This window comes from Boleophthalmus pectinirostris, unplaced genomic scaffold (genome assembly GCF_026225935.1).
Source record: "Boleophthalmus pectinirostris isolate CB_2022bp ecotype Guang Dong unplaced genomic scaffold, ASM2622593v1 HiC_scaffold_1, whole genome shotgun sequence".
Taxonomy (NCBI): domain Eukaryota; kingdom Metazoa; phylum Chordata; class Actinopteri; order Gobiiformes; family Gobiidae; genus Boleophthalmus; species Boleophthalmus pectinirostris.
In genome coordinates this window covers 14,457,917-14,485,764 of record NW_026570970.1, presented here as the reverse complement: position 1 = coordinate 14,485,764, position 27,848 = coordinate 14,457,917, and the positions used below count along the sequence as shown (strand labels likewise).

General features: G+C 36.2%; 1 protein-coding gene across 1 annotated transcript in view; it reads left to right on the top strand.

The window, feature by feature from the left end:
* myo10l3 (myosin X, like 3) overlaps window positions 1-27,848 on the top strand; it is a 134,796-nt gene that overhangs the window by 22,476 nt on the left and 84,472 nt on the right. Inside the window, exons 2-10 of the mRNA XM_055148531.1 lie at window positions 3,510-3,608; window positions 21,234-21,392; window positions 23,517-23,704; window positions 24,491-24,625; window positions 24,721-24,845; window positions 25,313-25,326; window positions 25,428-25,512; window positions 25,873-25,979; window positions 27,121-27,250. Coding sequence (XP_055004506.1) covers window positions 3,510-3,608; window positions 21,234-21,392; window positions 23,517-23,704; window positions 24,491-24,625; window positions 24,721-24,845; window positions 25,313-25,326; window positions 25,428-25,512; window positions 25,873-25,979; window positions 27,121-27,250 — 1,042 coding nt within the window. The remainder of the gene's footprint in view (window positions 1-3,509; window positions 3,609-21,233; window positions 21,393-23,516; window positions 23,705-24,490; window positions 24,626-24,720; window positions 24,846-25,312; window positions 25,327-25,427; window positions 25,513-25,872; window positions 25,980-27,120; window positions 27,251-27,848) is intronic.

The window sequence follows — 27,848 nt, the reverse complement described above, 5'->3', positions numbered from 1 at the left end:
ATATGGAACATTCCAGGCCAAACAATAACATCTCCATGTAGACAAGCACGCAGCGGACCCTCTACCAAAAAAGTTGCGCAGTGCACCTTTAAATCCTGTTCATAATTAGGAGAAAGTCACTTCAGATGACCCCTTTGACAAACTGACTCAGAGAAACTATGTATAACAACAAGAAGCTATTTCCTGCCATTATAAAAATACTGTCTCTTCCGGACTTAGTGGGAATTGATACAAGGCTGTGGTTCCGTTTTGATAGGAAAAAGATAAGCACGTTTAAAACTGTATAGGAACTTCAGGGAAATGGGGTCAAAACATTAATTACCCCCACTTCTTTAACCCTCACTCTCTTGACACATTCACTGTATTTATTGCTTTTTCAACCAATAATGCCACATTTTAGTGAACCTGCATCAGATTACTCAATTCTTAATCTACTAGAGATGTAACAATAACCAAAATATTGCGATATCGTATTGTCTGAAGTCTCACAATAATATCAAGAGCTGTCTCAGTATATCGAGTTCCTTTGCTTAAATACATTGTTCTTTAGTAGGAACAGCTAATAAACTATGACAAGACAACAGAAGAAATATGTTTTTTACTTGAATTCGTGGGATTTTGACAATAATACTTCTCACCAAAATCTTGTCAATGTATTTTAAAAGCAAAAAAGTGTCCTATCTAGAATTATATATGACATTCCAAAATATCGCAATAAATATCGTACAGTGAGATGCATATCGTGATAATAACGTACAGAGAGATTTGGATATCGTTACATCCCTATGATCTATGTTTGTGTATCTGTCCCTATTCAGATAAACATGAAATAAGTAAATCAATTACCCAACGCTTTGATAATAAATAATAGGGGTGTAATGATATCCAAGTCTCACGATACGATATCGTCACGATGTGAACCTCATGGTAGGATATTTATTGCAATATCGTGGGAAAGCTCACGATATGTTGAGGAGGCTCACTATTAGGGATGTAACAATATCCAAATTTCCCGGTAAGATATTTTCACGATATACATCTCATGGTACAGTATTTATTGTGATATTTTGTGGAAGCAAAACTGTGACTTTGCTACTTTTTCCTCTTAAAATGCCTTGACAAGGCTTAAACCAAAGATCTAAGACATAAAAGTGCTTAGAACTGTTATTTCTTCATGTACTCTATGCTGAAATGGAGCAAAGGATTATGGTCTATGTAGTTCTCTCTGCCTTTTTTTTTTTTTTTTTTGCAGCTATTGCTGCACCATAAATCTTCATTTAAGTAAAGACACTTGTAATTCAATATATTGTGATGGTCCAAGATATTATTGTGAGAACTTTGACGATACGATATCACAATATTTCGGTTATTGTTACATCCCAAATAAATAATAATAATACTACAACAGACTTATATAGCACTTTTTGGACATTCAAAGACACTTTACAAAGAAACTGATTTGATACATGTATGTAATATTATAAGTTGCTGCCATGTGGTTTGATCTCGCTTTCCTGACCTTCAAAAATCTGCTATCCTGGGCGCCACGTTTACGGCCGGACTATCAATAAACATTAAGTTCCTTTATATATCAAAAGTCCCAGTGTCCGTTGAGTGCCAGGGCTATAATTGTATTTTCCTTGACTCGGAGGAAATGACAGTTGGTCTGAGCAATCTGCCTGAGATTCCTGTTATTGCTTCTCTTATTAAGCCGATGCAAAACATGTCTGGGAATGTGGTCCTATAGTCATGGATACAACAATACACGGCAGACCAAATAATAGCCCATGTATAGCCCAGTGACCATAACATATTTTGAAGTAGGGTATATTGTTGAAGAAAATATACGATAACATTGAAACTTATGCAACTGACATAAAAACACAGCAGAGTTATCCCCAAAAACTTTTCTAAATGTACAATATAGTTACAAAAACACAAACTGCAATAAATAAATAGCAGAATGAACCACTGTAGTGAGTTTATACCTATAATACAAATACATTTTGCCTGAATTGTTGCGTCACAAGTAAAAATCCGGACTTTTCCTGTAGTTTTTTAAGTCCAAAACTTTTCTAAATGTACAATATAGTTACAAAAACACAAACTGCAATAAATAAACAGCAGAATGAAACACTGTAGTGAGTTTATACTTATAATACATATACATTTTGCCTGAATTGTTGCATCACAAGTAAAAATCTGGACTTTTCCTGTAGTTTTTAAGTCCAGAACTTTTTAAAATTTACAGTATAGTTACAAAAACAAAAATTGCAATAAATAAATAGCAGAATGACACACTGTAGTGAGTTTATACCTATACTACATATACATTTTGCCTGGATTGTTGCGTCACAAATAAAAATCTGGACTTCTCCTGCAGGTTTTAAGTCTATAAACCATCACTAGACTCATTCTTCTGTTTATTTGTGTTCACAGTGAACACGTGGCTCTATCCTAGCATTCACATAGTCTAAGGTTTTCATCTGTTTGCTTGCTTTAACTCTAGAAACACAGTATTTTACAAGCTTTATTTGCTAATGCATCATATTTCCATTCTGTGGATTTAAATGATATAAAATGAAGTGCTCAATTAGAGACTGAACTTGATGTGACTGTTTATTGAGGTTGTGTGAGTGGTAGTTTGAGAGAGACACACCCTCGGACTCAGGCTTGGTGTGCAACTTTTCTGACACTTTAATAAGAGGATGACCTTGCCAATTTGGTGCGGTACAACGCAGCAAATACAGTGTGTGATTTTCAGCAGTGTGCAAATGGAAAGACACGCAGCAAGTCAGGGAAATCTGTGTACTGCTATGACAAAACCAATCCACACTTGGGATTTTTGACTCTAATGAAAAAAACTAAACAAAAATCTTATAGTAAGTATAGGAGGACTGTTTTGTTAGACTTTTTGTTAGACACAGTAAACAAAATGCTTACGTTAAAAAAAACATTTGCCGTGTGAAGTTATTTGTTGTGGCTAACCTCGCTAAAACTTGCAATTTGTACTAGCTTGATACTTTAAGATAGTTGTTAGCATCTTACAGTTACAGTAATTAGCATGCTAGTAACATTCAATTACTCTGCTCATTGTAATTAAATCAAACCAAGATAGTATTTTTTTATTACATTTGAATGTAACTTTGGTAGCTCATTTGTATTTATAATGAGTGACAGAAGTCTTTTATTCAACTCCATAGAACAAGAAAAATAAAAAAACGTACCAAGATAAATGCTAGTGCTAATGCTAGTGCTAAGATAAATATTGACCCCCCAAAATGTATTGTTCCATCTAATATATAATGTAAGTAAGTCAGTGTAGTAATTATTGTGAGAGGCCTAAATCTGACATAAACAAAGTGAGTTAAAACAGTGTTTCAAATGCTAATGCTGGTTTGAATACTGTATTTACGTCCAGATGCTAACAGTGTGTTTGTGTCCAGATGCTAAGGCTGTATTTGTGTCCAGATGCTAACGTTGTGGTTGGTGGTTTCTTTGTTTCACAGGGGGCCCGTGTGTGGCTGCGGGACAAAGAGCAGCTGCTCCCCTCTACAGTCAGCTCCTGTGATGATTCATCTCTGGTCCTCACCACTGACTATGGCAAGGTAAGCACGCTAATACTGAATAATGCATGTCGCTAATGGTCACCTTAAACAGCCTGTGGCCTTCATTTGAGTTTGCAAAAGATAGTGGTTTGAAGTAGGCTATGTTGTAGGGTAAGACTGTGCAATTAATAAAATTTTGAATGCGATTTGTGTATCATGCGATCTACAAACTCATATAATTGAGTTGAAACGATTTAAAGCTTAACACCATTTATTTTGGGATATTTTTTATGTAAATAAGAATAGGGTGACTGTTTTCCCCTGGACATGTCAATTTTTTGCGTCCTGTCCTGGACGTCCATTTTTGTTTTGGTTTTTTTAAGTGATGGAAATGTCCGGGTTTTCATTACCTTTCATTGGGGCCATTAAACTGAGCGGCTCTCATAGCTCTGTGTAACTCAGAAGGAGTGAGCAAACTGTGGAGACACTGGCGGTCTAAATTTTTTTATTTACTATTTTAATACTTTATTTATATTTTGTTACTATGAACCAGATGTTCTTAATAAAGATTGAATTGAATTGAATTGTAGAACAGCTGTGTTTTTTTGTTTTTTTTTTTTTTTTTTTTTGAGAGAGAGAGAAATGCTGAATAAAAGTATCGTGTAACTAAAAAATAATCATATGAATAATCGTGATTTCAGTATTGACCAAACTAATCGTGATAATGATATTTTTCATAATCGAGCAGCTCTATTGTAGGGACGCACCAAGCTTTTTTCAGTTTTGATACCAATTTCAAATCTACAGCTTTAAGCATGTTCCGATACCCGTGCAGAGACTGAAGACATCATTTATTTCCTTAAAATAAAAGACAAAAATTATCCAAATGTGCTATAGCTGTTATTTATCTCTCAAGCAATGATAGAACAACTTTGTGTAAATAAAAAGTAAAAGCATTATGAGAGTTTTTGTGCCAAATACAATCAGTAATTTTTTTTACATCAATTTTATGGCCTAACCTTTATATCGACTGAAACGATATTTGGAAGTTATCTGGTTTAGTTAATTTTTCATTATCAGTGCCAGTATCCAATGCCAGTGTTCGGAGTATACTGATCACTAAAACAGCTGGCATACTGTGCAAATGTTTGAATATAGCCTCCTAACATCAACACCTTTTATACTGAATGAAGAATGACAGGAATGGGCTTCTCAGTCAATGGTCCAGGCTTATCTGTGATGTAGTGCAGGCTGGTCTTTGTGTCGGGAGGAAATCCTCTGTGGACCTGGGCCTGCTGTATATTTGTGGGATTGTTGAGGAGAGACAGAGGCCATGACAGATGGTCAGAAAACACAGAAAAGGCGGAGTTTGTGAACTACTCGGATACGTCTCATCCTCAAACACAGACTCCGCTGCAGGTCTGGGTCAAGGTAATAGGAAGGAACAGGCTGTGTCTGTAGATATACTCTGTCCACAATGCAACAAAAGCCTTTGAAATGTTATTACAGATACCCAAGTACTGCATTTGTGTGGCTTATTTGCTACTGTTATTTACTACCGTGAATATAATCATTCACTTATCAGTCAGCAACAATATTTTAAAGGGCAGAATAGCAGAATGGCCCTGTTTAATACATGAAATCTGGTCAATAACAAGTCATTTCCATTGGTAACCCCCATTGGTAAAAGGAAGCGGTCCATTGCTGCTGGACTTTTTAGACTTAAATTGATCCACAAGGGAAATTATTTGGACACAGTAGCTCACACGTAATAAATTATAATAACAAAGTACAGTAATATAAGTGGTAATAATAATCTGAGCAACTGTTGTGAGTAAAAAGCACTGAACTGTGTATTTTAATTTTTAACGGTTCCAAAATATCAGGAGACCCGCTTTGTGCCTATTTTGTCTGAAGCATGAGCTCATCTGTGTGTCCCTGAACCATGAGAGGAACTGAGTTACGTGGAAAAAAAAACAGGCCACAGAGAATTAACCTCTCTGGGGCAAAGGTCGGTGACGTGAAGAAAGTTTGTTATTTATTATGACTCTTAAGGGGTTAAAGACTCTAACATCTGGTCTGCATGACAGCGTGGCAGGCTTTAGAGTTTATAATGGAAAAGATGTACACAGATTAGTGTTTCACATGTGTCTGGAAGAGGTTGGCTGTCTTCGCCATAATTGTGTAATAATGTATTTATTGTTACACAAGACTTTTGTCAGTATTTATTGAAGAAGTCCCTGCTATTATAATCTAAGTGATAACCTGATAAATAATTACAAACTGAAATGGCTCACAAACCCTGTTCTCTGTCTGTTTTATTCCATAGTCAGTAGGGCTGGGTATCATTCAGAAGTTGCCGATACGATACATACCTTGATATATAGGCCACGATACGATACATATCTCGATACAGTGCACTTTTCAGTTTGATATGATATGTTTCAAATCGATTGGAGACGGTTCAATAAAAAAAGGCTTTATTAAGTCTTTGTTAAATCATTTCTTCTGCAATGTTAATATGAAACATGGCCTTTTTAATCATCAAAACAACAAAAACTGTAAAAACTGTAGCGCTGTAACAAAATAATTCAGTAAAATAAAACAAAAAATACTCTTGGCGATAAATCAATACAGCAGCCCACGTTATCGATACTGTCGCATTAAACGATACGATATATGGGTATTTCAATATTTTTGCACACCCCACCCCTAACGGTCAGTGAGAATTCCAATGATTAACTGCAGTGCATTAATACAGCATAACGCACAAGTAGTCCGGCAACAGCCAAATCACTATTCTGTATCACTGCTCTGCTGCCATTGCCACGACATCACCATAGCAACGGGTAAATCAATTCTCTGAGTAGAATGTAGTAACTAGCTTCAATAAAAACACTGAAATAACTGATATTTTGTCAGACAGTTCAGACTTTTTAGTTTGTAGCCGTTACTATAAGCACATTATACAACAGGAGCCGTGCGTTATACAGTTTTAACGTGTTGCTCCTCATTGTTTAATGCGTTTACATATCACTGCTCTGCTGTCATCGCCATGACATCGCCATAGCAACGGGTAAACAGATGCTTAACTGCTCTGAGTAGAAAGTAGGGACTAGTTTCATTTAAAACACTCAAATAACTGATAATTTAGACATTTACAGACATTTATAGTCGGTAACTTTGCGGAGGGATACCACACTGCGTTAAAACTGGAAAACGCATGGATCCTCATTGTTTGATGCTTACTTAGTCCCTACCATTTCCTCAGAAAAGTTCAGCATTTGTTTACCCGTCGCAATGGTGATGTCATGGCGATGGCCACAGAGCAGTGATATAGAATGTGATTTAACCGTTGCCAGACTACTTTTTGTGCATTTTTAAGCTTTTTTGTCGGTTTTATTGTTAGAGATTATAGCGTCCAGTCCTTGCCGTGTCATAGAAGCAACGTAAGAGCTAGACAATAACAAAATAACAAAGATTACCATATCACCACATCACTAGCTCATTACATAGTTTAACCGTTATCCATATTTTAACGTTAATTCAATACAAATAACAAGAAGCTCAAATACACAGTCACAAATAAAACAAACTCTGTTCCCCTGTTGACTGTTGTTATCTTTAAGTTTTTATATAACTTTTCACCATTGTTTTTGTGTCTTTTCTGTATACCAAGCTAACGTTTTTACCTTCACTTCCGCTCACACAGGAAGTCACCAAAATAAAAGTGTAACCTTACTATTAAACGCCATGGACTGAATGTTAATGTATATAAGAGTTAACTTGACCTTTACCGAGATTATCTAATTTTGCAACTATTTTTATATTATATTAGATGAGATCTTCCTCACCAATAACTATACAACTGTTTTTTATTTCTTGAAGGTCCCTCAAGCAGTTTTAATGCAACACGGCCTTGTCTTTATTGTCTTTACTAGTTTTAAATGCCCCATGTTCCTTATCAGAGCTACTACATGGTTACTGCATTACTCCCTTGGGTTGCGATAGACCACAGTTTTACGAGACTCCCAGACTGAAGATGCCCAAGAGTAGAGTGTTCTTTACCCACAGTGCATCTGTGTAATAGCCCTGACCCGGCTGCTGCTGCTTCTATACTGTCCTGTTAACCGTCTTAAGAGCATTCATCATCGTCTGGTCTTGGCTAACCCCAGAAGCGCAGATGATCAGTAAGACTCAGAGAGCTAATGTCTGGTCTGATATGTTTTGTGTGTTAGTGGTGGGTTTTCTCAGGCCACATGGCACCAGCTGCAGGGATTTACTGTGTACGTTTCCCGTGAGAGATGCACATGTGAAGAAAGACAGGAAGATGCTTGTTCACCTGGAGTAAATAGAGTGTGCACTGGTGATGTCATGTCTACTTCGCTGGACAATACAAAATACAGATCCATATCATCAAAGACTTTTGGCTATCAAAGCACTCTCGATGAACAATAAATAATTAATCCTTCTGCTGACTTGCAAATTGGAGCCTGTATGTATTGATAAAATAAAATAAAATATTGAATGTATACTTTAAGATCGCTTAGTTTTGCAATATAAAGGCCCGTGATTTAGTTTTATGCAACGTTCCAGGTGCAGGGTCCGCCGCCATTGAGAAACAGAAAACGCCAAATGTCTTGTAGAGGTGCAAATGCAAGGAACAGCAAGACAAAAGTGAAAAAATACATAGCACACTCAGATGGCTGATGTCCAAAAGCTTTTTTTTTATTAAAAAAGCCTTCATCGGATATTTTTCTTGCTTCTTGTATGCTGTGGATGAAGGATTTTATTTTTTTGCCGAAGCGCCTTTTTTTTTTTTTTTTTTTTTTTTTGCCGAAATGTTATTTTAAAAATAAAAAACCTTTTGGACATTGGCCATCTGAGTGTGCTATGCATTTTTTCACTTTTGTCTTGCCTGGAAATTTTTCACAGTATAATATTAAACTTATCTATTTCCATGGAGACAAGCACCAAGTTAATTTACAGGTCTGATTTGTGGATAGGTTGACCCCCTTACAGTAGAATGATTTCAAGGTATTGTTTTATTTATAAAACAAACAAACAAACACACCTACCATTAAATAAGTGAAATGCCATGTGGTACATTCCAGGGAAAGCAGAAAAATTACCAAAAAAGTTACATAGTGCACCTTTAACCTTAAATCTCTAAGACACATTTGTGACATTATGTAATATGTCATAAATTTTTCCCTTCATATTGAGATTTGATTTTTAGATTAGATTTTCATTAAACATTTAACACAAATAACTGTCACATCTATTTATCCAAAGTCTGAACTTCAGAGCTCCAAATCACATGCTTTTACTGACAGTAGAAGTTCTGACTGAATCTCAATTTCAATAAAAAATGTAAACTATTGCCATATAATAACATGTTTTTGTTGTTCAATATTCCTTGATTGCCACTGCTCAGAGAGAGGTTTCTAGTAATTATACTTTGGCATATCGCCTGCATGGATTCAAGCACATTGCAGTTTTGTTTAAATGGAAAGTAGACCATTGATAAACCCAAATTTCCATATTAGTCAAAGAGGCTTTTATTGGTGGTTTTCAGTTTCTACCATGTGTTGATGTCATGCTCCCAGATGGTGGAAGGACATTTTTTCCCTATATTACGTTCTACTTTCTTGTTAAACATTTGAGAGGTAAATTCACAAATGTTGAACTTGGTGACTAGAATTTATAACTGGCTAAACAACAACAGAAATCTGCATTTTAACATTATTTATTTTAGCTGCCTTCCATCTGTGATAAATATTATTGGCCTATAAAATATTGTGACACCAAGAGATGACCTGAGCCAGCAGCCTTTTCATCTGTATTGTTAAAGATGCATTGTGTAACTTTTCTGGCAGAGAATCCGACAAATGCTCTTCTCCATGGAGATGTTATTGCTTTGTCTGGAATTTGTCACTGTGTAGACCAAACCAGCCCAAATTACAGGTCAGATCTGTGGAAAAACACCCCTGCTCACAGTCAGAATGCTTGTTTTTCGAGATATTTTTGAGCTATAAAACCACTTGTAATTTAAAACGTGTAAGGTAGAGCTGTTTAATGTCATACTGTGGAACATTTCAGGCAAAGCAGTGACATATCCATATAGAAAAGAAGCAGATAAGTAACACAATGCACCTTTGAATGCATACACTTCATGAGAAAAGAAGATAATTTTAGAAGATAATCTTAAACATCTACTGATACTGCTACTAATACAAACATACTCAATTAGCTCAAGCTTTTCTATCCCAAACCCTTACTCCCCCAAACTCTCTGGGGTGTGGGTGGGATGGTGGAGCAGATGGACACTGGGGGGACAGAGTGACAGTCAGAATAAATAGAGAGGAACAGGAAGGCTCTTGTGCGCACGTGCCACGCATCTGACCCATGTGTCTGTGTAATAATGTATCCTTTGGGGAAAAGAGGCCCTGACCCCGCCCACTGTGAAGATTCAGGGCTGTTGGCTAAACAAAAGCAGCATGGGTCGCCCGGGTGTGGCTGTACTGAGGCAAAACAAAAGGAAGACAGCAAGACAAATACAGGATCATTGAAAAAAGGCAAGATGTAATTTTGGGAGGTGTGATTAAAGGGCCCATATTACGCTGTGTCCTGATCTATGTTATAATGTTGTTTCCTCATCACAAACAGACCTGGATTTGTCTTTTGTCTCATTCACACATGTTTAACACACAAATCCTGCATATTTAGCCTGTCACGTGTTAATACAGGACTGCGCCACTATGTTTTTAAACTCCATACAGCTTCACTAGAATCGTTTGGATCATTTCAGACCTGGAATTGCCAATATAATGAACAAAATCTAAAACGTTGCTGTTAAATTGAAACCTATTGCTTCATAACATCACAAATTGGCACAGAGCATTTTGATATTTGGAAGATTTGGAGATGTAGACAGACTAATAATAAAGGATTACTAATGTGTGAATGAAACAAAACACAACTCTGGTTATGTTTTTGAGGAGGTAAAGCTCACAAGGGTCAATTTGTGCAATATAGGACCTTTAATCTTGACAAATTTTTCAGCCAAAGCCACTGGGGCAGCCTGTCAGAACACTGTCTTTCTTAGGCATAATATCATTGTTTTTGTTGACTAAATGTGCAATAATTTTAAAGTACCAACTAGATTTAAAGGTGCACTAAAAAGTTTTAGCTATGCCTGAAATGTTCACAAGCAGATGACACCACTATGCCAATTTACAGGTCATGGAAATTCTGGAAAAGTCATGCCATTTTGTAAATTCAATGAAAGTTTTGGAAAAGTGATGGAATTTTAGTATCTCTTTCATGCAACTACAGCATTCTGTTAAGTTATCATTAGGCTATTATGATTATTTCTGAACATATGCACCTTTAGTTTGTAGTAGTAATGCTGAATAATGCTGTGTAAAAGAGTTTGACATATGTCTGTGAAAAGCGCAATATAAATAAAGACTTATTTAATTACTTACTCATTTACTTACTTACTTTAGTTTAAAAGAGACGACAATAAATGCATTGACAGTATTAAAAAACTGTAATGCCAAACCATAAGGTGAGTGGAAATGTGGAAAGGGTTAAGCCATGTTATAATGTTGTTACTTCCTCAAAAACATACCCGGAGTTGTGTTTTGTTTCATTCACACATTAGTAATCGTTTATTATTAGTCTATCTACATCTCCAAATCTCAAAATGCTCTGTGCCAATTTGTGATGTTATGAAGCAGTAGGTTTCAATTCGACAACTACTTTTTATATTTTGTTCAGTAGAGAATGGCGATTCCAGGGCTGACATAATCCAGACGATTCTAGTGAAGGTGTATGGAGTTTAAAAACACAGTGGAGCAATTCACATAAGAGGGAACAGAGTGTTTACAATTTGAGAGAAGAACTCAGCCTAAATATGCAGGATTTCTGTGTTAACATTTCATATTTAGCCCTAAAATAAGCTCAATTCTACATGTGTAGGTGCCGTAAAGTCATGAAAAATTCACTTTAGGTCATGGAAAAGTCATGGAAAAGTTTAGAAATTTTGTCAGTGAAAAAGAGTGAGGTTACCCCAAGCGACCCCACTCATAGTAGTATTTTATAAATGCTGAAGGGATTATTTTAATACCATACTTGGGAACGCACAACAAAACTAAGAGGTAACAACTCCACTGAGACAAGCAGATGCTGGACCACCCACTGGAAATTTGACATATTCCACCTTTAAATTTTCTCCCTAAATTTCTAAAACATTTCCCAAGCATTTTTCGTTGGTGATTCAGTGATTGTTATCTTTACGGTTATCTTCACTTTACACAGAATGTCGTGTTTGACGTATGACTGTAGTGCTCACATGAAGCAGCGTAATATGGCCGAACTAATTTGTCCTCTGTGCATTTTCAGTAATCAATCAGCAGTCACATAAAGCTTTCCATAGGTTATCCTGGGACAATCCATAATAGTACAAACACACTAGATACTGTAAATCTGCACAACACCACAACGGTGTCCAAGTGCGTATAACAGGCATATCATATTTCACTAAAATGTATATACAAGATTTTAGAGTCTTGCCTGTTTTTTCTACTAAAATGTGGTGAAGTTCTTTAATTTTACTTACTGCTTGGACACGTGCAGCAGATAAAAACTAAATTTAAATAGCAAAATACTTATGATTAGACTAATATTATGATATAATGATATTTACCACAAGTACTATCCCTCCAAACCAAGTAATAATTAGAAAAACCATGGACTATAGAACTTTCTTTTCTCTATGGAGGGTCCAAAACCTGCTTGTCTTCATGGAAATGTTATTGCTTTGTCAAGATTAGAATGTCCCACAGTATGGCAATTAAATGTATCTATTTCTGTCTAGGCAAATCCGCAATGTGTCTTGGTTATAATTTACAGTTCTGGTCTGTGGAGAGGTGAGCTCACTCATTGTGGGAATACATGTTTTTTTTTGTTTTTTTACTTTTATTGCCACAAATCAATTCACATCAACAGTGTCCTGAGACTGGGCCTTCACACAATTTATATATTTACTTTTTCCCCCTTTTTTCCCCCTTTCTAGAAGAAGAAGAAAAAAAAAAGTAAAATAGAATAAAAAATAAAAATAAATAAGGCATGTTAGTGCATAAGTGTCTTATTTGAAAAAGTGAATAATTGGGCCCCACTTCTTTTCAAAAGTTGGCACCTTGAGCTGTAGTCGAGCCGTTAACGGAGTACATTGTATTTTTAAGCAGTAAAACACCTGTAACTGAATAAATACAACATGTATGAGTTTAATGCCATGCTGTGAAACCTTTCCAGAAAAGCAATAACATCTCCATGGAAACAATCTTGTGGCGGACCCCCAGAAAAGTTACGCGGTACTCGTTTAACATGAACTCTTCTAAAAATAAAACCATTCACCCATAAGAAGTTGTACTCCTTCACTGGTTGAGATCAATAAGTCTGCTCACTGTGTTACATTGATGTGTGTCTGGCTTTTACTGGTGTTTTCGATTGTAGCAGGAAAAGTCTCGGCATTAGAGCTCCATGTGGGATTAAAATGGACACATTAAAGATTATGGTTAGCAGCGAGTAGTATCTGGTTTCATATTCCCACTTAGGTCTTTAGGTCAGTAGATTCAGCTTGCAGTGGTGGAAGTAATAAAGTATAAGTGGATACTATTTACTTTTATTTCACTACATTTGAGAGCAGGTATCTGTACTTTCTAGTTCTACTTCTACTACACTTTTGAAAAATAAAAGTATGTTTTATTATAGTTTGAAACCTGCATTTGTAATTTGAGCAAACTAAAATATATAAATAAAAACAGCTCAAATTTTTATCAACATATCTACTTTTGAAGCTTTATTAGATCTCAAAGTACATGAAATATTTTTACTTTTTATTTTTAAGTAAATTTTTATACAGGTATTTTAATACATTTTACTTAAGTAGATTTTTTCATGTTCCACAGTATGAGATTAAACATCTCCATCTTACATTTATTCAATTACAGCTGGTTTTATAGCTCAAAAATACCTAGAAAATCAGACATTCTGTGGTCGCCTCTCCACAGATCTGACCTGTGACTTGATCTGGTTTGGTCTCCATGAAAATACAAAGGTATCTTAGGTCAGATTTAATACCATACTGTGAAACATTCTAGGCAAAGCAATAATATTTCCATGGAAAAAGCATTTCACAGTCCCTCCACCAGAAAAGTTATACAATGCACCTTTAAAATACAGTTGAGTATTTCTTCCACCTCTGTCAGCCAGTATAGTATGGAAAGTACTTTATAAAACCATCAATCTTAAGTTGAGAATCCAAGCTTATTGTGTGATCAAAGTGTGGAATTTAATAGATCTCGATGCTCAGATTTCTCAGATTAACTTTCAAGTGTTGTGTTCCAGGCATAAAAGATGGCCCCCGCCTCAGGCCAAGAGTGTGACATCAGAAGGAAAAGTGATCCCAAAAAGATAAAAAAAAAAAAAAAGAAGAAGGATCATGTGGTTATGGAGAGAAGGACTACAAACATTCACGATGAAAAGGCAATTCATAACATTTTAGTGGAATTTTTTATGGGAGAGAAAGAGTTTGAGGTTGATTATGACCGCACTGTTTCGAAGCTCCAAGTCATAGGCCATTCATTACCAAGCACTTCCCTTTTTAAATATTTGAATCACCAGATCAAAAACCTAAACCATGTCTTAAAGGTGCACTACCGTATTTTCCGGACTATAAGACTATAAGTCGCTCTTTTTGGGGGAAATTTATTTTATAAAATCAGAGACCAGGAATTGACATTTCAACTTGAAAGGCAAGTTATAGTAATAAAAACAACAGAACAGAGAACAACAGGCTGTTAATGTCACATACAAACAGTTCTTCAGATAACTATAGCATAAACAACAGAACATCATTTCCAGTTAGAATTATTCCGGCCTTTCTGAATCCCGACTGGATGGTTTAGGTTGTCACTGAAGTCACTTATGTTTTAAATTTTCAGTGGTACAGAAGTAATGGTGCAATGGACTGACATGATACAACCAGGACAGAGGCTCTTTCTGCAGGAGACATGCACAGTAGAGCCAAGTGACAGTGGTACAGGAGTAATAGGAGCAGCAGATTCTGACACACAAGCCTAGAGCGCCCTCTCGCCGCTGTCAGTGTGAAAATTTTAATGTATAAGTCACAGGAAACACCCAAACCATGAAAATAGTGCGACTTATAGTCCAAAATATATGGTATGTAACTTTTTTGGTAGATAGTACTCGCTAGTGGAGGTCTGATTGCTATGCCTGGACGTTCCACAATACGACATTAATATTGCTTATATTTAATTACAGGTGTTTTATAGCTCAAAACACCGTGAGTGGGATCGCTTCTTCACAAATCTGACCTGTAACTTGGCCTAGTGGTGTCACCTGCTTGTTTCCATGCTGACTAATATACAAAAAAGAAAAAAAAAAAGATACGTTTAATACCATTTTGTGGAATATTCCAGGTAAAACATCACCACAGAGACCAGTAGTGGACCAGAAAAGTTTCACAGTGCACCTTTATAGCTGATTAAATTAAGACTAACAGTTATGACAGCAGCTTCTAATTAAAATAAATAAGAATACAGCTGATAGACAAAAATAATAATAATATACTACTCAATAAACTACTCAACACAAGAATCACATGCATTTCTAGTCTCCTATTAAAAAGACTATTATAATGTTTGCAGAAGATTACCTAAAAATTGCAGTCTTTGTGATTTGAAAGCTCTGACAGTCCAAAGTGCCCACCATTAGGAATGATAAAAGATAAAAAGATAGATCTAGATAGACAAAGAGAGCATAGATCCTTATTATCCCAACTGCTTTTACAGCCTTGGCCCTAGAAGAAGAACCCATGTGCTGTGAACGACATCCATCACATTAAGTGCCAGATGTAAATGAATGGATAAAGTGATCACACGGACGGATCACGTGACCAATGAAAAGCGTATCTGATTTGCTCGCGTGAATTGGCCGTCAGCTGTGAATCATGGCCGACGCGAGGAGGAGAGGGTGGAGATCCAGATGGTTGTAAATCTAAGACCTTCTGCTCCGTTTATGACATCACTGTATCCACTGTCCCCCCGAGGCGCTGTCTTTCACGGGGCAGTGTGGAGAATTACAGATGACCGCACTGTTGTGATATGGGCTGTTGTGTGACTGTACACCCAGCCTCTAATGGCCTTATCAAGACGAGGGTGAAGTCATTACTAGAAAATACAATCAGCAAATGCATGCATGTTGTCATTAGCTCTGAACTGCTAATTCTATCTATTTTAATCTGTTGTATTCAATAACCTCTCCAGTGGTCCTTCGTTTATCATGGGGGTTATGTTCTAAAAATAACCTGCAGTAGGTGAAATCCTTTATAATTACCTCCACCAAGGAGGTTATGTTTTTGCCGGCGTTTGTCTGTTTGTTTGTTTGTTTGTTTGTTTGTCTGTTAGCAACATAACTCAAAAAGTTATGGACCGATTTTGATGAAATTTTCAGGATTTGTTGGAAATGTGAAAAGGAAGAACTGATTTCATTTTGGGGGTGATCCGGAAGAAATCCTGGATTCTGGATCACTTTGAAATTTTAGTTAACATTGTGGTAAATGAGGCCAAAAAATTAGTTTCTCAATATCTCGGTTAATTATTGACCAAACCCCATGACATTTCACTCAGGGATGGACAATGGGATCCTCTTTCATATTCCAAAGGCTGATCCGGATCTGATCCAGAAGACTGATTTTATCGCAATTTATATAAAAAATGGGGGTAGTCCTTGGTGGAGGTCTGCGCTCTCTGAGTGCTTTTCTAGTTATATCTGTTTTAAGGCTGTAAAACCCCTCACCACACACCTTATACAGTTTTCTCAGACAGGACAGTTAACCCTTTTTGCGTCTTTCTTAAAACTTATTGCTGCTGTCGTCCTTATGTTATTTTTCTTCCTTCTTTATGTAACGAACCGAAGATTAATTTATTCCGTAATACACTACAGCTGTGTAACTTCAGCCTTCCTTCAGCGTGTCCAGAAGTCCAACTTTTTGTGCGATGATTAGCCTTTTCCTCAGGACCGCAGGAGCCTTTGTCGGTGCAGAATGTTTAGTCGACATTGTGGGTTTTGTCGGGGAGAAAACTTGTAAACATACAGCATTTCAGAATCACACTGCGAGTGATTGAACACTTGTAAATGTGTGTGTGTATGTAAATTTGGCAGCTGAACTCATTCTGTACTGTACAGGAGACATGGCACAAAGGAGATTGATTGACAGTGGTCTACAGTCCCTTAGCCAATCAGGACGTAGGGGGAGGAACACAATGCATGTTCATGCATTGTAAAAAAAAAAAAAAAAAGCATGCAAAATTGCATTAAAAAAAAATCTGTGAAACAGTGAGGCCGTGAAATGTGAACCACGTTATAGTGAGGGACGACTGTATACGCTTTTTTGGTTCCTAGAAGACCATATTTCCTTCTTTCACCCTTTTGTTTTTTACCCAGAATGCCTTTTTTTTTTGGCAATCGTAAATTTATAAGGGCTTGCGACTAACAAAAAAGTGGGTCGATTCTCAAGATATTTGATATATCAGGGAATTTGTTATATATGTAAAAGATGGATTCATATATACAAAATGCTGCAGATGAAAATGGAACAAATATATGCTGTAAAAGTCCAAATAATGATTTATATGAATGAATATGTCTGCTTTTGTAGGTTATTTTATAGTCCTTTTACATTCTTCTTAGATTTGCACCCATAGACTATAAATATAAATGGATACAGCTAACACATTAACAACATTGGAAAATTGCCACCCCTCTCTCTGTGACTGCTGCTGTGAGCCTTTGTCATTGTGGTCTTACAATGTCCGTATTACCCATCTCTACATTATCCTGGTGTTTTTATTTTGCTATTTTGTCTGTTCATAAAATCCTATTCCTATTATGAAGTCCTTATATTATGTTTTAAAATGTGAATTATCTACAAACAGTAAACTAAACAGCTTCAAACTTAAAAACTACAATTCCCAGTAGCTCTGTGGGCCATGAGCTGACTCAGCGTTTGTGTGGTTCCCAGATGTGACTCTATTGAAGAGTCAGAGGAGCAGCAGTAATGTCCCAGGACACCACAGCTCCAGGCCCTGTCCATCAGTATCGACCAGACTGTGGTTCCGAGCAAAACACCACCACCGATCAAAAAGTCTTACATCAGCACTTATAGTTCATTTCAGTTTGGATTATGACTTTAAATGCCATTTTGATCTATAGGCCCTTTAAAATCCTTCGTCATCAGAATGTTCAAAATACTGGAATGGAGGCGAATGGAGCCACAGTGAAGCTCACATAATATATTTTCATTTATTAACTGATGAACAGATCTAAATGCTAGTGGTTTTACGGCATTATAACAAAAAATAAACAACGGTGCTTCTCTGTTAAAGGTGCATAGTGTAACTTTTTTAGTGGATGATTTGTCACTTGTTTGTTTCTATGGAAATGCCATTGTCCTACTTACAATGTTCCTCAGTGTGACATCAGACAGCTCTAACTTACGTTTATTCAATTACAAGCGGTTTTGTTGGTCAAAAATACCCAGAAAAACAGACATTCTGACCTTTTGGTCTGACCTGTAACTTGGTCTGGTTTGGTCTCCATGAAGATAGAAAGGTTTTATGCCACACTGTGAAACATTCCAGACACAACAATAACACCTCTATAGAGAAAAGCATTTGACCAATCCTCCACTATAAATGTTACACAGTGCATCTTTAAGGAGGGTGGAAAAATACTATTTTCTACTGTATTTGAGCTTCACACAGTAATAGTATAATATAATTTATTATGAAATGTGTAATGTATCTGTAGAAATAGAAACTGTATTGGGCTCAACATTTCTGTAAAGATTTGGCCAGTAAAATTATAAAATCTATTATTAAAATGCGTATCGTAACCTCTTTTTAAATTAACAAATAACGTAAAACACAATGTTTTTAAACTGGACTCACTCGTGTATCTGAGACAGATGTGGGACCAAGTCGTCGTTTTGCAAGTTTCAAGTGAGTCTCAAGTCTTAAGTCGGAGTCAAGTCAAAAGTAAAATATAGGCAAGTCCAAGTCGAGTCTCGAGTCACTGGCCCATAAGTCCAAGTCAAGTCCAAGTCGTCTGCTTTAAGCTTCAAGTCATTTCAAGTCTTTAAACTAAAATACCAAATATAGCTTACATTTTTGCAATTTATATGAACTCTAAGACAAATTGTACTTACAAAGTCATAGTATCTTTATATATGAGTACTTATAGAGTATATACGAGTTATAGAATTGCAATTTTTTTCTTTTTAAATGTCTTGACAAGATCTTACAGTGAATCATTACAGTCAGAATAGAAAGAAATAAGATTTAAAAGTTCTTCTCAAGTCTTCTCAATTCACAGGCCTAAAGTCTGTGTCAAATCCCAAGTCACTGACCTTCAAGGCCAAGTCAAATCCCAAGTCTTAGTCCATTTTATCAAGTCAAGTCTCAAGCCCTAAAAATAGTGACTCAAGTCTGACTCGAGTCCAAGTCACAACTTGCAAGTCCCCACCTTTGATCTGAGAGGTTTTCATTTGCCAAATTTCTTTTGTGTTTTCATATTTTGTGAATGTATATTAATTCCAGTTTCCCTAAATCACACTATGTTCCACTTCACTTTTGCCTCCAGCTGCCTCCATTACAGAATTTAGACTGTATTTGTTTGCACATTTTTGAAGGATCTATACTTTATACTGTGAAGTTGAGCTGTTCCAGTCTTTTGAAGTAGCATTAGCTAACTCAAGCATGCCTAAGTGATTCACCTTATGTGCCCGGCCCCGTCCCACTGAGTACATGGAGATTAGATCTGAGTAAACTTGCCCTCTTTGTTGTATTCGTGTGTAAAATGGTTTATAGCCTAAAGCAGTAGAAACATATACAAGCTTTACTGAGTTTTATCTGTCATGAGTCAGTATAGAGTCAGAGTTCGCTATGGTTTGGGAAAGTCCTAACTTCAGGATCTGGAATGAGTACATCAGGAGACAGCTCATGTTTGAGATAAGATCAGAGAGTTTTAGATTACTCATTTTACAAACATGATTTTAATATAACTCATACTTACCTTTACTTATGATTACGCAATGTTTTCTCAGCTTTGAAATCCAATGTGACCATGCTGATCCAACAGAAATCCACAAACGCTGACTTGGATTATTTTTGTTCAAGATCAACAAACTCTTGACTATGTTCCTACAGGATTATAGTCTGATTCATCAGACCGTTTCACTTCGTGGAAACCGTCTGACCTCGCAGCATTAGGATTTGTTCGCTCGTAAGGCGGGTACTGTTTTTGTTCAACCGATCTCTGCTATTTAGTCATGACGTATGTAATGCGCCAAATCCTGTAAGAAGAAGGGCAATAACGTCTTTCCCCTTGATAAAACTCACCAAACATTCTCTACAAAAGGGACCCAGACAGGAGCTTGAGTTTGATGTCATGACTTCACAGTAGGGCTAGGCAATATGGAGCAAAAATATATCTCAATATATTTTGCTGTATCTCGATATACAATATATATCTCAATATCTGTACAGGAAAAAAAAAAAAAAACTTCTGCAAAAACAAATATGCCAAATTCCACAAGGTCTTTTTTACTGAAGTGCAAGAGGCATGCAGTTCATATAAGAACAAAGTGCTTCCGCCACATTTAAGATTACAAAAAAAATCCCTAATTACATAAATAATAATTTAACTGTAAAATTTAAGAAATAATACACGTTGCCTTCTTTTCATTCATAAATAAAACAACAACTGGTATCAGAATCAGTACTGAGTATCAAGGCTACTCCTTAGTATCGAAATCAAGTTTGAATTTTTTGTATCATGACTACACTACTCCAAAACATATACACTACCGGTCAAAAGGTTTAGAACACCCCAGTTTTTCCACTTACTTATTGCAGTTCAAGCCTTGAAAGTCCAATGAATAGCTTGAAATGGTACAAAGGTAAATACTGAACAGACAGAGGTTAAAAAAAAGATAAAAGAACAAAACACAAGTCCAAGCTCTGCCAAAACTACCTCAGGAAAAAAGAACAAGATGGTGATCTTGAAAACATAAGGTGTCCAGCACAGTCTCCAGACTTAAATCCCATTGAGCTGATTTTGGGATGAACTGGACAGAAGAGTGAAAGCCGAGAAACCTACAAGTGCCACACATTTATGGGAACAGACTTAGGAAGAACTTTCTGAAGAATATTTGATTTCTATTGTAAAAAAGAATGCCACGAGTGTGTTCAGCTGTTATTTCTGCCAAAGGTGGACACTTTCATGAATCAAAAGTTTAGAATATGTTTTGGTTAACAGTAAACAGTAAAAAGTAAAAAACTGGAAAAAGAGTGGCATTCTAAAACTTTTGAATGGTAGTGTATAAACATATAAACAAGCAAATATCTTCCAACTCTTTGTATTATCAGCACATTTTGACGCTGTGCTGAAACTATAATGTCACCTTCATATCCAATGACCAGACATAATAATGGCACGGTGTAACATGACTCACGGCTCTTATACTGACTCATGTGGTGTGGGTTACATGTATTTCCTTGAAGCTAACTTCTTGTAAACGTGCTCTTTTTCCAGGTGATGTACCTCCAGAGGGAGCAGCTGAGCAGAGAAACAGTGTACGCCATGCACCCGAGCAGCATCCAGGGCGTGGAGGACATGTCCACACTGAGCGAGCTGCACGAGGCCGCCATCATGCACAACCTGTTCCTCCGCTACCAGAAGGACAGCATCTATGTGAGGAGACAATGTTACTCTGACTAGAATCAACCTGGAATATAGCACACGCCAATGAATATGAGTGATGTTTGAGTCATTGCTTATTATTTACCAACATTTGAGTCTATACTGTTGTACTGTCCTCACTTAGATGTTAGCAGTTGCAGCTTGACAGCGAGCTAAACTCTGATTCAATGACGAGAGTAGTTTTTACATTTAATGCTCAACTTATGAATGTAAAGTGAAACTGCAAGAGAAAATGCAGAAATACAATCAGGTTGTACAATATCTGTACAACCAGTACAGATATTGAGAGCTCATTAACTTGTAGTAAAACAGCTACAACAAACTGCCCATAAAAGTTGGCTTTTATAAAAATACATGAAAATAAATACATGAATTTATCACAGATTTGTTTTTTATCATTTGCATATTACCTGAGGATGCGTGCTACAAAGAAAATAACAGTTTACCTAACTAACAGCTGACTACTTTAAATAAGAACATCCTTTTTTAAGTAATTTATACACCCATAAAATTACCCAAACAAAATATACAAATGTATACATACAGGCATTGCTTCTGTAGTTTGATTTTTAGAGGTATGAGTCTGTTTTGTTGCCTCTTGTTTCCAATTTGCGTTCTCATATCTCTAACTTATTTTTCACACTTTTGGTTCCACGGACTGGTGTGGTGTTCCAAAATAAAAGCAGGGATTTCAAAATAAAAGTATATGCATTAAAATGAACTAAATAACATCTGAAAGACAAAACAACTGTACTGATACTGAACAAAATCACATAAATAGTACAAAATTAGTCTGTGTAAATTTTCTGGAAAGGGTACGCAACCTGTTTGTCTTCATGGAGATGTTGATGCTTTGGTTTAAATATTCCGCATTATGGCATTAAACTAATCTGTCTTGCATTTATTGAGCTACAGGTGTTATTTATTGCTCAAAAATATCTTTAAAAACATCCATTCTTACTCCGGTTTTGGTCGCCTCTCCACAAATCTAACCTGTATTTTGGCTTGCAAGTCTCTGTGAAGATTCATAAGTTCATGGCCATACTGTGGAACATTCTAGGCACATCTCCATGGAGACAAGCAGGTGACAGACCCTCCAGCAGATAAATTACACAGTGCACCTTTAACAATTTTATAATGGCCTTGACCTACTGTGTATCAGAACTTGTATCAGACCAGATGGAGATTTTTAAAAAGTACTATTATTTTGTGTCTTTTGTCTAAAAAAAGTATTTAAAAACAAATTTCAATTGCCTTTTTCCTGGTATTGACATCAAGTTTGAAATTTTATTATTTGTTATAATAACACTAGTACTTACTGCTAGGCTAGACTATTCAGTGTATAAATTGAAATAATCATACTTATTCTTAAGGGTTACAGTAAAAATGGCTGTAATACATCTTAAAACACTGTGAGTAAAGATGTATACACTTGTGTACTGTATATCCCCTTGAACTGCCACTGACCCATTCTTAAGAAATCCTATCCTTAATCTGTCTGAGAGGGGCCCCCGTGTGCTTCGATGGGCCTATAGCAACGCCGAGTGACCCAAAAACACACTTTACCGACCCAGGCTGGAGTGCTCACTGTAACACAGCCTAAAATATTATATATAGACTTACTCCAAACTAGGTCACTCACAGTATCACATTGTTATTATATGAGAATCAATTTTCAATAGATTTTCAAAAAGCTGCATTCAGAGATTTTACAACTACATGGACTTCGTAACTTTTTGGTTGAGGGTCCGTCACCTGCTTGTTTCTATGGATATGTCATTGCTCTGCCTGGGAATGTTCCACAATATGACTTTAAACAGCTCTACCTTACATTTATTCAATTACAGATGGTTTTATAGCTCAAAAATAGCTAAAAAACAGGCTTTCTGACTGTGAGCGGGATTGTCTCTCCACAGATCTGACCTGTAACTTGGTCTGGTTTACACTCCATGAAGATAGAAAGGTTTAATGCCATACTGTGAAACTTTCCAGACAAGGCAATAACATCTCCATGGAGAAAAGCATTCGACAGACCCTACACAATACTCTGCATGCTTATATTTGTATGTTTTCTGTGGCTGTACTCACTTCTCTCTGTACCCATTTTTTTGTCAGACCAATATTGGCTCCATCCTGGCAGCTGTAAATCCATACAAACAGATCCGAGGCCTGTACGACAGCGCCTCTGTGGACTTGTACAGTAAACACCAGTTGGGGGAACTGCCTCCTCACATCTTCGCTATCGCCAACGAGTGCTACCGCTGTCTGTGGAAGAGGCATGACAGCCAGTGTGTCCTCATCAGGTCAGAACACAAAGATGCTTAGTTTGTTTTGGTAGATTTGCAAACTCTCATTGTATATTTCCACTATACATTTATTACATTCTTCACTTTTTTTCTGTTTAAAGGTCCTATATCACGCAGAATTGACTCTTGTGAGCTTTAAGCCATGTTATAATGTTGTTACCTCCTCAAAAACTGACCTGTTGTCTTGTCTCACTCACACATGCTTGAGTAATCCTTTATTATTAGTCTGTCTACATCTCCAAATCTGAAAATGCTCTGTTCCGTCTTGTGACTTCATGAAGTGGTAGTTTTCAAGTTAATAGCTACATTTTGTGTTTATTTTAGTAGACATTGGCAATTCCAGAGCTGAAATTATCCAAATGATTGTAATGAAGGTGCATGAATAGAAGAAATCAGCCTAAATATGCAGGGTTTGTGTGTTAAAGTTTAAATGTGTGAATGAAACAAAACACAACTCCAGATATGTTTTGATGAGGAAACAGCATTATAACATAGATCTGAAAATAGTGTACTATGGGTTCTTTGTATAGACAAATTTATTACATTCCTCAGTGTAAATCCTACATTTTTCTCACACTTTTGAGTTATTTAAATTTTTTAGTTTTGTTTAAATACATAAAATCATACAAATTTATGGAGTCTTAAGTCCATGGAAATGTATAATGGATAGGGATGTAACTATAACCAAAATATCGTGTCGTATCGTCAAGTAGTGCATTGTTACAGAGTCATCATTTCTAGTGTCACAGTTTAACTTTTATTATTATGATTTTTTTTTTCCAGTGGTGAAAGTGGTGCAGGAAAGACCGAAAGCACCAAACTGCTCCTTAAATTTCTCTCAGTGATGAGTCAGTATTCACTTGGTACTCCACCTTCAGAGAGCACCACCCGAGTGGAGCAGGCACTGGTCCAGAGCAGGTCAGTGCTTAAACAAAACAATTAGTAATGTTTCTCGTAGCCATATATATTTTTTGTACTAATATTTATGTCATTCTTTTATTCTTTTTCTACAGTCCTATCATGGAGGCTTTTGGAAACGCAAAGACTGTGTATAACAATAACTCCAGTCGTTTTGGGAAGTTCATTCAACTCAACTTCTCCCAGAATGGAAATATCCAGGGAGGCTGCATCATCGACTGTATCCTTCACAAGTGAAACAGAAAACACAAACCAAAGTTCTTGTAGAGGTGCAAACGTAAGGAATAGCAAAATAAAAGTGAAAAAAAATGCATAACACACTCAGATGGCCAATGTCCAAAAGGTTTTTTTTATTTTTAAATAACGTTTCGGCAAAAAAAGCCTTGGACAGGAACTGTGGTCCAAAGCAAGAAAAATATCTGACAAAGAATTTTTTTTCCTGAAATGTTATTTAAAAATAAAAAAAAGTTTTGGACATCGGCTATCTGAGTGTGCTATGCAATTTTTCATTTGTATTATATCCTTCACAAGTCCATCTTATCATATTGTAGTTACTGTATGTTAAATGTGCATTGTGTATTTTTTGTAGTGGAGTATCTGTCTAACCCTAAACCAAAACGTTACATGGTGCACATTTAATTAGTGTGCCTTATGACTTTAATTATTTTCCTTGACATACAAAATCAGATTTGCTGGAAAAGGTAACAAAATATGTGTATTAATATTAGTAGTAATTATTTTTCATTGTTGAGTTATGAAAAAATAAGAAAAATACTATAATATATAACTGTGTTTTTTTCAGAACCGAGTAGTGCGGCAGAATCCTGGGGAGAGAAACTACCACATCTTCTATGCACTTTTAGCTGGAGCTGACAGAGACCACAGGGGTGAGTTTTTATTTGTTGATACATATTTTAAAGCAGTTAAAGGTGCATTGTGTAACTTTTCTGGTGGAGGGTCCATCATGGAGATGTTTTAACCTCTTCTGGAATGTTTCACAGTATGGTATTAAACATTTCTATCTTCATGGAGACCAAACTAGACCAAGGTACAGGTCAGATCTATGGAGAGGCAACCACCTGTAATTGAATAAATGTCAGGTAGAGCTGTTTAATGACATACTGTGGAACATTCCAGGCAGAGCAATGACATCTTTGTAGAAACAAGCAGGTGATGGACCCCCAACCAAAAAGTCACACAGTGCACCTTTAAAAAAAACCTTATATCCCTCATATTTGTATTCACAGATATGTACCTCCTTTCTGATGGTGCTGAGGCCTATCATTACTTGAGTCAGTCGGGTTGTGTGCAGGACAACAGCCTGGACGACAAACAACTCTTTGACAGTGTTATGGTAAGGACTGCATGTACTCTAGCAGACCACTAGAGGGCGCCATTACACTTTATAGTGTATGTTGGTGTTAGACAAACTGTATTGATCCGCAAGGGAAATTATTTGGATCCAGTATCTTACGCATCACAATATAACCAATAATAATAAAGAGCCAAAATGTAATTGTTAATCATAAATTCAAAATTAATTGCAAAAATTGGAAGAGTGGTTCAAATAAGGCTTAATTATACAAATGTATATGTACAAGTAGAAATAAAAGATAGTAATGTAGTAATATAGTAATATAGTAATATAGATAATATAGTAATATAGTAATATAATAATATAATATAAAATAATATAATATAATATCAAAGAGCAAAAATATAATTCAAAGCTAATGGCAAAAATAGTTAGAGAATGGTGTCAAATAAGATATAATTAGGAGTGTAAAGATATCCAAGTCTCACGATACAATATCATCACATATGAACTTCACGGTACGATATTTATTGTAATATTGTGGGAAAGCTCACAATCTCTCTGTACGATATTTTTACGATATACATCTCACGGTATGATATTTATTGCAATATTACGCTATGTTTTCCTCTTAAAATGTCTTGACAAGACTTAATCCAAAGAACTAAGACTTAAAAGTGCTTAGAACTGTTATTTCTTCTTGTAGTCTACACTGAAATGGAGCAAAGGATCATGATCTATGTAGTTCCCTCTGTCATTTTTTAGCTATTGCTGCACCCTAACTCTTAATTTAAGCAAAGAGACTTGTAATTCGATATATTGTGATGGTCCACGATATTATTGTGAGAACTTTGACGATACGATATCACGATATTTCGGTTACTGTTACATAGTTAAGTTAGTGAGTTATCTCAAACCTGCACAAACAGTTCACATAACAACATAACAATACAAATACAGATACAACCATGCATGGTTTGAGAAGCTGATTGATGAAGCAAAGCCCTAGGTATAATTATAAAAATGTAAAATAAAAAATAAAATGTGGAGATATAGCAATACAAAATATATCTCTGAAGAGGTTGGTGAGAGTAAGTAGCACTCTTTTAAGTCATGAGAAGAACATATTTACTAGTATATTGACATATTAAACTGCATTTGTTTGTATTGTCTGTTACAGGAAGCCCTCAAAGTGATGGAGTTTACAGAGGAAGAGATCAGGGATGTGTTCAAGCTGCTTTCTGCTGTTCTCCAAATGGGAAATATAGAGTTCATGACGGCTGGAGGGGCCCAGATCACAACTAATGCAGGTATATAATGGACGTTTTATTAATCATACTATGCAGGTACTGTCCTGTTAAGACATTTACTGTAATAGTGCACCGCTTAATATCGTACCGTGAGGTTCATACCGTGACGATATCGTATCGTGAGACTTGGATATTGTTACACTCCTAGTCGTAAGTGTTGATTAGCTGAACATAATGGAACACTACAATGACATGTAGATGAAGAAACCTGGGCCTGGGAACTTGTAATTGCATCTTTCCAAACGTCTTCCTGGTTTGTGATGTAAGCGTGTGCAGAGCCTATTTGCAAAGTATCAATAGCTTAAGTGTTCTCAAACTGCCCCTGGTGGCCTCATGGGGCCTCTGCAGTTTGAGTATTTTTTTGGTTTAGAGCCAAATCTTTGAATGTGTTTTTCCTTTTTTGGGTAAATCATTATTTAAATATTTAAATCATTATCATTATTTAAAACTACTTTATCCGTTTCTTTAGTCTCATTTTAGACCTGGTTTAGCCCTAATTTAGGCCTGATGGAGTCCGTGTTTATATCTGGTGGAATCAGAAATCCAAACATTATCTTAGGTGGTAGCACTCACTGTTGGGCAGGTTACTTCAAAACTG